Source organism: Athene noctua, chromosome 19 (genome assembly GCF_965140245.1).
Source record: "Athene noctua chromosome 19, bAthNoc1.hap1.1, whole genome shotgun sequence".
In the NCBI taxonomy this organism is placed as follows: domain Eukaryota; kingdom Metazoa; phylum Chordata; class Aves; order Strigiformes; family Strigidae; genus Athene; species Athene noctua.
The window spans coordinates 3,956,637-3,967,248 of NC_134055.1; the positions used below are offsets into that span (position 1 = coordinate 3,956,637).

Genomic DNA, 10,612 nt, shown 5'->3' on the forward strand with positions numbered 1-10,612 from the left:
GCACAGACACAGCATGGAAACAGAAATTGCATTACTTCATCAGTTTTCAGAGGACTCTAAATTAAACTGAATAGCTTTCAATATGTTAATGCAAAACTAGCTTTCTATTAAGTAAATTACACATTTTGTAACACGTAAATTATGAATTTTGTAACTTTTAAAAAATCTATTTAATATAGAATTACATTAATAGAAGTAGAACACATTTTACAAAAAAATGAATCAAAATATTTAGAGTTCATTGCTTTCTGCATGAAATTTTCAACTAGTTAGGATGAATTTAAGAAACATTTTTCAGATTTACTGTATTCTACTATATACGGATTCTAGATAATCAAAAATGCCTGGTTTTACTTCCTGTTGACAAACCTTTCTTCTCATATCTCCCAAGACATAGGGAGAGTTTGCAAGATTTTTTTTTTTTTTTAAATATTTTAGGATATTTAGTAATTTCATAGGAGAAACTATGTTTTCTTTAATCCCCAGAGCTAGATCTAGAACTTTGTGGCTTATCTTATGTTTTTAAAAATGACTGTACTGTATGTCATGGACAGCACCAGCACTTATAAAAACAAAGCGAATGTGAATTGCACCAACTCAGTTTTGTAAGGTGCTACACCAAAAGTATCCAATATTCAAAAACGTTTTTCTAAAATTAGTATATAATGTAATTAGCAAGATTTTAAGTATTCTATATGATCATTTGGGTCAATCATAATCAGTCAAACTGAAGAAGCTTAACACCAACGAGGAAAGTTTAAACCACTGAAAATTCATTCTCAAATGAACAATGCATGGGGGAAGATGAGCGGATGAGTTAACAGAGGCTCAGTTCTCCAACCAAGTAGCCTGGGGATACATCCCTGACCAGACTCTCTTGGAAGCTGCATCTTCTTTTCTCCACTTATTTCAATGGGAATTGCTCAAGTGTTACACAGTGATAGCTCTAACCCTCTGTTTATATGGAAGACAACTCTTTTTATGGATTTTACGCAGTTTGTACCATTGAGGTAAAAGGTTAAAGGCCAGAAAAAAGAGCTCACACTTTTTTAAAAAAAAAACGGTAAAGGATTTGGTCAGGGGGGGAGTTCTTTCTCTCTTCTGATCAAATATAATCAATTAATAATATAGCTCACTTTCTCTTTAGATTTCCAAGACATGAATATAGCTCAAATTTCATCCTTTTTGAGCAAACCAAATCTACTATTAGTTACTACTATTTGCCATCGCAGAGGGATCATATGTACAAGCACCACTTTGAAATCACTCCCATGTGTCAAAATTTTGAAATATTTAGTAAAAATCCAAGATGTCCATTAAATATTGTAATAAATACTTATGTGAACATAACATAGACTAACCTGAGCAGTTCAGCACATTATTTATAGCAATACTCATTTCTACTGGGGGCACTTTCAGCAATGATTCACATTTAAAAGTTCAGGTTAGGCCCAACTTTTTTTCTTCTAAAATCTGACATAACATTTTTGGAGTGCCAAGAAGAGGAAAGATTAAAACCATTTTATAACAAAAACATGTCATATTCTCTGTGGAGTACACTCTAGTAAGAAAGCAGAACTAAGCACAACCCAATGCACCCATGTTCTGCAAGCAGAAAGCATATCTGTTCCCCAAACAATAGTGTTGTTCTTAATCTCTAGAAATATTGAGCTTCTGACTTCTTGTTACCCAACACGTAGGTTTTTACACAGCTTTTCAGAAGAAAGAGTTAATAAGACAGCTAGGAGTATAAACTCTTTTAAGATAGGTACCTTTATATATAAATACGTGCATTCAATCATATTTGCCTCAAACAGGATGATTAGGTGACTTAAACAGAATGACACTACTTATAAGAAAAGCTGGTAAAAGCCCGAGTTGAAAATACATATCATGCTGTACATGTAAGTGTGTAAGTTTATATTAGCTTATTAGTTTAAATTCCTACTTTTTATGCAGGTAGGAATTTTAGATAGTTTACCATTGTTCTCAACTGGGCCCACAGGTTCCAGCAGGAACTGAACGTTTCCCTTGATTTTCAGGTGGTCTATTACGAACTAATAAACCGAATACCTTATTAAAAATAAATTGCGTGATAAGCTTTATCAGTGCTATCACATAATTTAAAAAATTAATCAAGCAATGTCTAATTGAGCAAAAGGTCATTGCAGGTGAAGCTAGTATACACAGAAGCCCAAATTTTAGTTACCTAGCATTTTCCGTGTTGAGAAACAGAAAAAGAAAACACATAACTATGAATTCTCAACTAGAGTGTGGGGGTTTCAGACTTCCATAACTTAGGACAGAAAGTAGAAGAATCATTCTAGAAGGTAATGAATAGAACATGCAGAGTGCATGTTCGTAACACTAATGAGGAATAACTTACCACATTCATTTCAGATTTTTGAACCTCAGTAAGAAGGTCATAGCCTGAGGTGAAAGGAACAGCCCTAGAGACAGTGCCAAGAAGTTAAAATGCCAAGGACTATTTTTAAATGCTGCTTCTATTTTTAGTTACATCATGATGGAAGTACAGAGCCTATGAAAAAATCATATTCTTAAATGAGAGAAAGTACTCAAATTCTTTACTGTAAATGAAGAGCAAAAGAAACTAAACTTGAAAAATTGTTAGGTACAATTTAACAGACCTTACTGGATCATAAAAAGCCAACCAAAAGAGCTTCAAAATTATATCCTCTGAGAAAATGAATTTTAAGGAGCTACATGCTACACATAATTTTTACCCAATTAATCAAATATTTTTTTTATTGTCATTACAGCTACAAGAAAGAGTAAATGTTTCCCAAGTCAGACTTGTCTGCACCCAAGCACATTTTCCCATGATCAAAGTTTAGCAGTCAACTTTTTAATCCCGCTCTACCAACACAAAATATCAAACTTTTCAACTGATGCATACAGAGTTACGGTGAGCAGTACTACAGCTTAAAATGTTGGTCCAGTTCCTCAATCACTAGCTGCCTTTAGTTGTTTTCCATCCAATATAAACATAAACTGAGGTAATCCTGCAATCTAGTTAATTCATTTAACTTCTGTATTAATTACTGAAGTACTCAAGGGCAGCTATTTCCCATGCAGTTCTAATTGATTACTCCAATGATTACTTCTTTATGAAATGTCTTATTAAAGGCGGGTAATGTTGTTTCTTCATAATGAAGTACAAAGGCACAGCAGAAATGTTGCTGCAAAACAAGTCCACAATCTGCATTCATTTTATCTAATCACTAATACGTTCTAACAACAAAAATCTAGAATATTTGTTTGGTGGTTGATTTCAGCTAAACCAAAGAGGAGGACCTACACTATAACATGTAACAATGACCATGTACAGTTTAGTTTTTTAGGTTTTGTTGAAAATTACTAGCATGTCATGGACACATATTGTCCAGGGCACATTTAATTTTATAACCATTTGCATTACATAATCATGATTGCATTGCATAAGCCAGTCTTGCCGCATGGTTCAAAGAACATCTAATGTTTTAAAGCGCTAACTCCATTTCCTCTCATTTTTCACCTATCTTTCCTAGTCAGTGAGAATACTACCTAGGAGAAAACAAACCAAAAACCAGTACACACCAAATAACATGAGGAAAGAAAATGGTGCAGAACAACCAGAGATTATTTCAGAGTGACATTAAATATAAGAATAAACAGTGCTCTCATTATCTGTGTACTACATGCCCTATTGCTTTTGTTTTTAATGTGATCATGTAAGCAATTTAGCAAGACAAAAAAATTAATGAGAGCATACACCAGTGACAGAACAGTCAAGGCACTGGAATTTCTACTAACATACTGTATAGCAAACTAAAATTTAAAATGAGCAACAATAATTTTAAAAAAAATATTTTGTGAAAAGAACCACAACTAAGTAGACTATCTTTTCTTCAAAGAACAGGTGGAGAATTACAATGAGGAATTTTAAGGATAAAAATATTCTATGCAGAGTGTTTTGTGCCAGAAAAAAAGAACTACTAAACAAAGTCTCTAAAGGAATGAAGCCCACCATGCTCATCACATCCAAAAGATCACAGTCAAAAGCAGTTTCACAAGGTGGCCAGTAAGATTTTAGTGAGTCAAAGGTTTCTGAGTGTCTTATAAAAAGTGACTTATTACAAGTAAAATTTATTATACAGATTCATATATATATTCTTTCTTGATAAGTCAGTCTAGTTTTCACAGTGGTTATATAAGGTCCAAAAAAAGAATGTGTTAACACACATCTAATTCTTCAATCAATTCGTATGCAAAAGCAAAGAGCTTCACTAGGAGTAGTAGAATCATGCAAATTGCTCTTGGGTCAAAAAATCTTGGTGTGAAAAGCTCCTGGCAAAATTAATTCCCTTTAATTTGTTGTACTACTAACAACATTCATTGAAATAAAAGCACTGGAATGAATATATTTCCATAATTTGTTCACTAAAAATGGGGTTTTTTAATGCTATATAAAGCAACTTCTAAGCATAGTCACCATTGCACTTGAAAAACTCAGCATCCTTTTAATCATAAATTAGTAAGTTTTGAAATGTCACCATATATGTTAACCATTACAAAATGTAAATCTGCAATTTAAATAGCTCATTTTAGCTGATACTCTTTTTTTAAGAGGAGTATCAAAATATCTGATTTGATTCAGTATTTTTAAAAGCGTGGGAGCATGAACGGAATATGCCTTAAAAGCAATGTAAAGAATCTCTCCCTGTGTAGACCATTAGTTGTGTTTTGAAAGTGATTATCACTAAACACCACCTATTTGGAGACTATCATGATTTCCAGCCAAAAGTGTACAAAACGTGCCCGTCTCTGCACGCTATGCCATCACCATCATCCGGTACACGGGTGGAATGTTGTAGTAGGTTCTTTTTTAAAGAGTAACAAGGCATTAAAAACAATACTGAAGTTCTCGACTTTCTGCGTGCGCTTCTATCGGATGATTTGAGAATTTCTTTACAGAGAAGCACCATGGTTTCTAGGACCAAAGTCCCTTGGGTCTGAGGATGTCGGCCTCAGCAGCCATCCCCACAAATGTTCGCTTGGTGCTCAGCGCTGAGGCTCTGGGACTCCAGGCCACTGCTGTGCGCTGCATGGCACGTGGCTGGCAGCAGCCAGCTCAACAACCGCCCTCAGGAAGAGATTCCTAATCGTGGAGGGGGCTCCAGGGAGACATTACCACAGCCACAAACCTGCCTCCTCTCCCCTCCCCTCCCTCAGCCGTAACATTGTCATGCTCTTACCCAGGAACAAGCTAAGGTGCAGAACCCAACCATCAACAGAGCTGGGGGAGGGAAATTTAACAGTCTCTGTCAAACTTCCTCATTACCCCTTAGAAAATTCCCAAAACAGGTGCAAACTCCAGTCATTTATCGTAAGCACTGGCCAACATAATCAACATTTCCATTGTAAAACCTCACAAAAGAAGATGAAACAAGTACCATCTTAAAAAGGATGGTATTTCTTTTTTGCTGGTCCTTATGATTAATATTAGAGATGGCAAGTAGCTAATTATATTTCCTAAAAGGGCTTTGAGATTGCAATCAATAGAATAGGTGATAAAAGACAAATTATAAAAGAGTAAAGCATCACAGCCTATTTAATATGGTGCTAAGAAAGCCCATCTAGCATAATATATGAATTTCAACTTGCAGATAGTGACAACAATGCCAGCTTTCATATGACAGGGGTTAAGAAAGCAAGTTAAAAACATGTACATCTGCTTTTTAAAGGGAGAGGATACAGTCTCTTCACAGCAGACAGAACATTGTTTTTAAGAGCTTACTTTATAAAAACAGATTACTGCTCACATAAAGTCACCATGAAAAGTTCTTCCTCTTTAGCTTAAAATTGCAAGTTGAGGGGCAAAAAGTCCATTCTTATTTACTGCCCACATTTGACACCGTTCCAATGTTAAAAGGTTGAGCCTACATTGCCTTTCTTGATTTTTCATAGCAAGATTGTGGGGAATACATAAACCTAAACAAAAATATATCCTCTCTTTAAAGAAAGGATTAATTAAAAAAAAAGGAAATCTCACTTCAAATATTGCATCTTTTAATCCTAAACTAGGGATCTATGATATTCTCTGAAAGTTGTGTAGTATTCTGTGAAGAAATCTAAAAGGGCAGTGCTTAAAAGTTTTTCTTTTCATGTTCCAAGTCAGAGCAAGATTTTTGCAGTCCTCAAAATAATAATTTTGTCATCAGTGCCTTAGTTAAGCACTTAAGATGACATAACATTAAATTTTGTTTTTATTTTACTTGCTACCTTCTGCAAATCTCAACACTAGAGAAATAGATCTGCTTTCTAAGCTTGCTAGAGATGTTTCTAAATGAATATTTGAAAACAAACAATTATACCAACAAAATCACTGAAAGGAAACCTGAACCTACAAACAATATCAACTATATCCTCATCAAAGCTTGGGGGAAAAAAAAGAGAAAAAGAAAAGCAAGAACAGTATACAACTGAATTTTTCAAATTATTTCCTTTGTACAGGGAAAAAAAAAATGTAACAGCAAGATAAATTTTTTCTTCCTAGTGGCACAACTTCTAGGGAGCACAATTTAACAAAGCCTGGCCCTCTCCTCTCTTAGCAACCACATCTTTGTTGATTAGTTTTTCAGATGTCTTGTCAAGAACCAGCTTTTAAAATACATTAGATTTAAGAAAAGTATCAGTAGGAAGAAGAAAAGAACAGAACATGATCTATAACTTTGTTACATCAAGTTAGTAACTTCTTCCTTTAAAATAAGTCAGAAATGAGGTCTGCTCCTCAATGGAAGCAAGCAATGGGGGTCTCATATTTAACAGATTAAGTCCCGAGTATATTTCTTTCTACGTGGAAAATATTTAATTTATATAGCTTTCTCTTGAATATGATAGTGTAGAAGATAATCACAAAATGAACTTCCAAGCTGTCAGCCAATGTTCCAATGCAATTCCTCAAACCTTACCCTCTTTTGATTATTTTCTTCATCTAACATACCTCCTATAGATCAGTTTCATTCTGATGAGGATCACTAAGAAAGCACACAGTACACATTTTCTGGCATTTAGACAGATATAAAGATTACATTAATCTAATTTTCCAAGCACATGCTGTCTCTAGAAAGAAACCAGGAACTGGAAATCTCAAAGGGGAATATGAATCTTTCGGAAAATAGCAGGAAGATCTCAGAAATAGGAACCCTTTGATACTGATCTAGACAGTGGCAGAAAACGATTATATTTTTTCATGATTGGCAATACGTTCTCATTTCTGAGATGGTCTTACTTCCCTCAGAAAGAACTAAAGCGGTGTGCTTAAAATAGCTGAAAAACAGCTGTTGGATTTTTCACACTAATGGGTTTTATCCTCATGCTACATATAATACAAACCAGTCATTTGACTAATGTATAGTTACAGTTACAGAAAACATGCCTTCACAATGTAGTCTTTCTTGCTAATGACATACCAATAAAATATTCCCCTTCACATGAGTTTTCATCTGTTGGTTTTTGGGGTTTTTTTTTTTTAACCACTGTCATAACCATTTGGCACAAGAGTAGCTTTACTGATATGCATGAAGTTTCCCATCTGTGGAATCATCTGACCAGTCGAACCCTTAGCTGTAAAGGGGGAAGACATTCTACTTTTGCCTGGTTTATAATCTTGTGACAGTTCTAAGTTTCTCTGGTGACTGGAGAGTGTACCAAAGATACAATACTTTACCTGAAGAACAGTTTTGCATACTTGCACTTACCTCAGTTTCCACCATCACTCTAGAAAAAGCTATTTCAGTTTAGCTCTATTGAAAGTTATTAGATTTGGCTTATAGTATTTTAAAGAATTACATTTTGAAGGTAGATAGATAGATAGATAGATAGATAGATAGATAGATAGATAGAAATCAGTGTCTAGCAATCTTCAGCTAAAGGATAATAACTTGCTATTTGAAAATATATTTTCTATACATTAACAAAATATTTAAGCCTTTGGAAAACCATTTTCTAACAACATGATCCCCTGCTCCCTTAATTTTGAGGTAGATATTGCTTCTTGCTTCATACTGTAGGTGCTTATAGAAAGAAGTCTGCATTGATTTCACCAAAACAAAGCCAAAGAGATGCTTCATTCAGCAGCCATCAAAAGATTTATACAAAGGCTGAAAAAAAAGCAACTCCACAACCTGGCAAGAGCTATCTCTATATAAAGAATCAGCTCAATATGGTGGTGTGGTGGTTTGGGTTTGTTTGTTGGGTTTTTTTTCCTTAATAATTTCATCCATGAATATGGGCCTCAGAAACTGGGGAATCTGCCTGTCTGGGGTACGGAGACATGAAGAGAGAAGGGGGCGGGGGAGGAATTCAGGTGCAAAATCATTTCATAGTATACTTTAAATAATACTTTAAAAATAATCTGCTCTACGTCTAAAACTTTACTTACACTAATCTGACTTTTGATTTCACAAGTCTGTTTTAAAAAAACAAAACACGTTCTAAATACGCAGAAGGGACTTGGCGCTCTCCTCTCTGCCACATCCTATGAATGTGCTGCTGTATTCCAGAGAAAGACTTTCCAAAGGTGGCAGGGGGAGCATGAGTGAATAGGAGAGCTTTGTCCTCCGCAGCTATCATTGTGTTGTCTCTATCGTCCACAAACGCAGAGGGCAGATGAGAATTGAATAGAAACAGACCATGCAGTTGTAAAACCCGGATCTTTATTTATTTATTTTTGCGACTGAGTAACACCTCTCGTTACAATTATCAGCTCAATGGCAGAAAGCTCCCCGGTGTGCTGTGCATATTTTCACAGGTTCATTTGTCTCCTTCTGTGGCATTAGTTTAAAAAGGTTCCTAAAGAAACGCCACTAACAACCATTTCTATTTCGAGCCTTCAAAGCCAAGGCTGAGCACAATACAAGGCACTGGTAACTGATCTTTAGGTTTCAGTCCACAGACTTTTCACACTGGGAATAGATCCCATCTGTTTCCTCTTTATGCACCAGCCTTTAGAAAGCACAGATCTGGAAACTGCCTCCGTACATGTAGCTGGCTTTCCCCAGCTGACGGTAGAAAGAGCCCCATAATCATTATGGACAGCTTTTTTCTAAGGCTAACTCCTCTTTTTTTCCCTCGTCTGTAAATGCACGCTGTGGTTTTCTCGATGTGGGTGTTTTTTTTTGGAGGGGGGAAGCGGGCGGACTGCCTCTCTTTCCTTGCCTCTTGTTCTCCCTTTCCTTCTTTCTTGGCTGAGGTTTCCCCCTTTACAAACCCTCACACAGGGAACATTTCCATTTCGAGCCTCAGTACAACCAACCACAGGCAAACCCCCCTCCTGCTTTGGCACCAGAGCGTGAGACATTTTCCCCACCACTCTCCCTCTCCAAGCAAGCTGCTCTCCAGATGGATGCTCGTGTCTATCCCCTTCGCCTCTTTGCTCCCTGTCCCGGCGAGAGGGAAGGAGGGGGGCAGAGAGCAGAGGCGTCTTTTGGGCAGGGGGGGAACAGGACCGAGCAGGACGCTTTGATCCCGAGCAGCCACCAAAGTCCTTCACTCCCTGCCTGGGGGAACCTTCCCTCAGCCCCACACCCTGCCCTCGCCTCCCAGCATTTAAAAATACACCGGGGTGCCCTCAGCCCCACAGCGGAGACTCCCCCCACACCGGAGGGATCCCCTCAGCCCCACACCCTGCCCTCGCCCCCCAGCATTTAAAAATACACCGGGGTGCCCTCAGCCCCACAGCGGAGACTCCCCCCACACCGGAGGGATCCCCTCAGCCCCACATCCCGCTCCCTCAGCCCCTGGCACAGGAGGTTCCCCTCAGCCCCGCGCCCCGTCCCCGCTCCCCTCAGCCCGGCACTCACTACTTGTAGAGCTGCTGCAAACAGAGGTCCAGGCACTCGCCCTCCACCTCCTCCTCCGTGATGTACTCCGAGAGCGGCCGGGGCAGCGGGGGCAGCGGCGGGGGAGGCGGTGGCGGGGCGGGCGGCTGAGGGTCGCCGGCGTCGCCTTCGCCCTCGCCCTCCTCCGCCTCAGCGGCCGTTCCCGCTTCTCCCTCTGCCCCGGGGTCCTCGTCAGCGGCGGCCGCGGCGTCGGCGGCGGGGAGCGGGGGGGAGGGAGCCGGCGCCGGCTCCGGCTCCGGCTCCGCTCCGAAGGGCCCGCGGAACTCGCCCAAGAACAGCTCGAGGAAGCGGCGGTAGCTCTTCTCCTCCGCGCTGCCGCCGCCGCTGCTGCTGCCCGAGCCGCCCGCGGCCATTGCTTCGCATTCCCGGCCGCCCGCCGGCGGATCAGCACTGCGCCCGCAGAGAGCTCCCTGCCCGCCGGCCGCCGCCTCCCGCCGCCCGCCGCCCGCCCAGCCTGCGCGCGCGCTCCCGAGCCGGGCCCGCGGGGGCGCGCACGCCGCGGGAGGAAGGGGGAAGGGGGGGGGGAGCGCGCCTCAGCGGCGGGAGCGCGGGCGGGGCCGCGGGGTCCGGGCCGCGGGCTGGGGGGGCGGCTGGGCCCGGGGAGGGCAGCGGAGGGCGAGCGGGCCGGGAGGGGCCGCGGGGGGAGGCAGGTGGAGGGCAGGCGCGCTGACAGCCGCGCCGATGTGATGAGTCATGCGAAGGCAGCCAGA

The 10,612-nt window shown here is 40.2% G+C and overlaps 1 protein-coding gene across 1 annotated transcript in view; it reads right to left on the reverse strand.

Moving 5' to 3' along the window:
* PPM1E (protein phosphatase, Mg2+/Mn2+ dependent 1E) overlaps window positions 1–10,340 on the reverse strand; it is a 70,891-nt gene extending 60,551 nt beyond the window's left edge. The window contains exon 1 of the mRNA XM_074923096.1: window positions 9,864–10,340. Coding sequence (XP_074779197.1) covers window positions 9,864–10,255 — 392 coding nt within the window. The 5' untranslated portion in view covers window positions 10,256–10,340. The remainder of the gene's footprint in view (window positions 1–9,863) is intronic.
* Window positions 10,341–10,612: the final 272 nt, after the last annotated feature.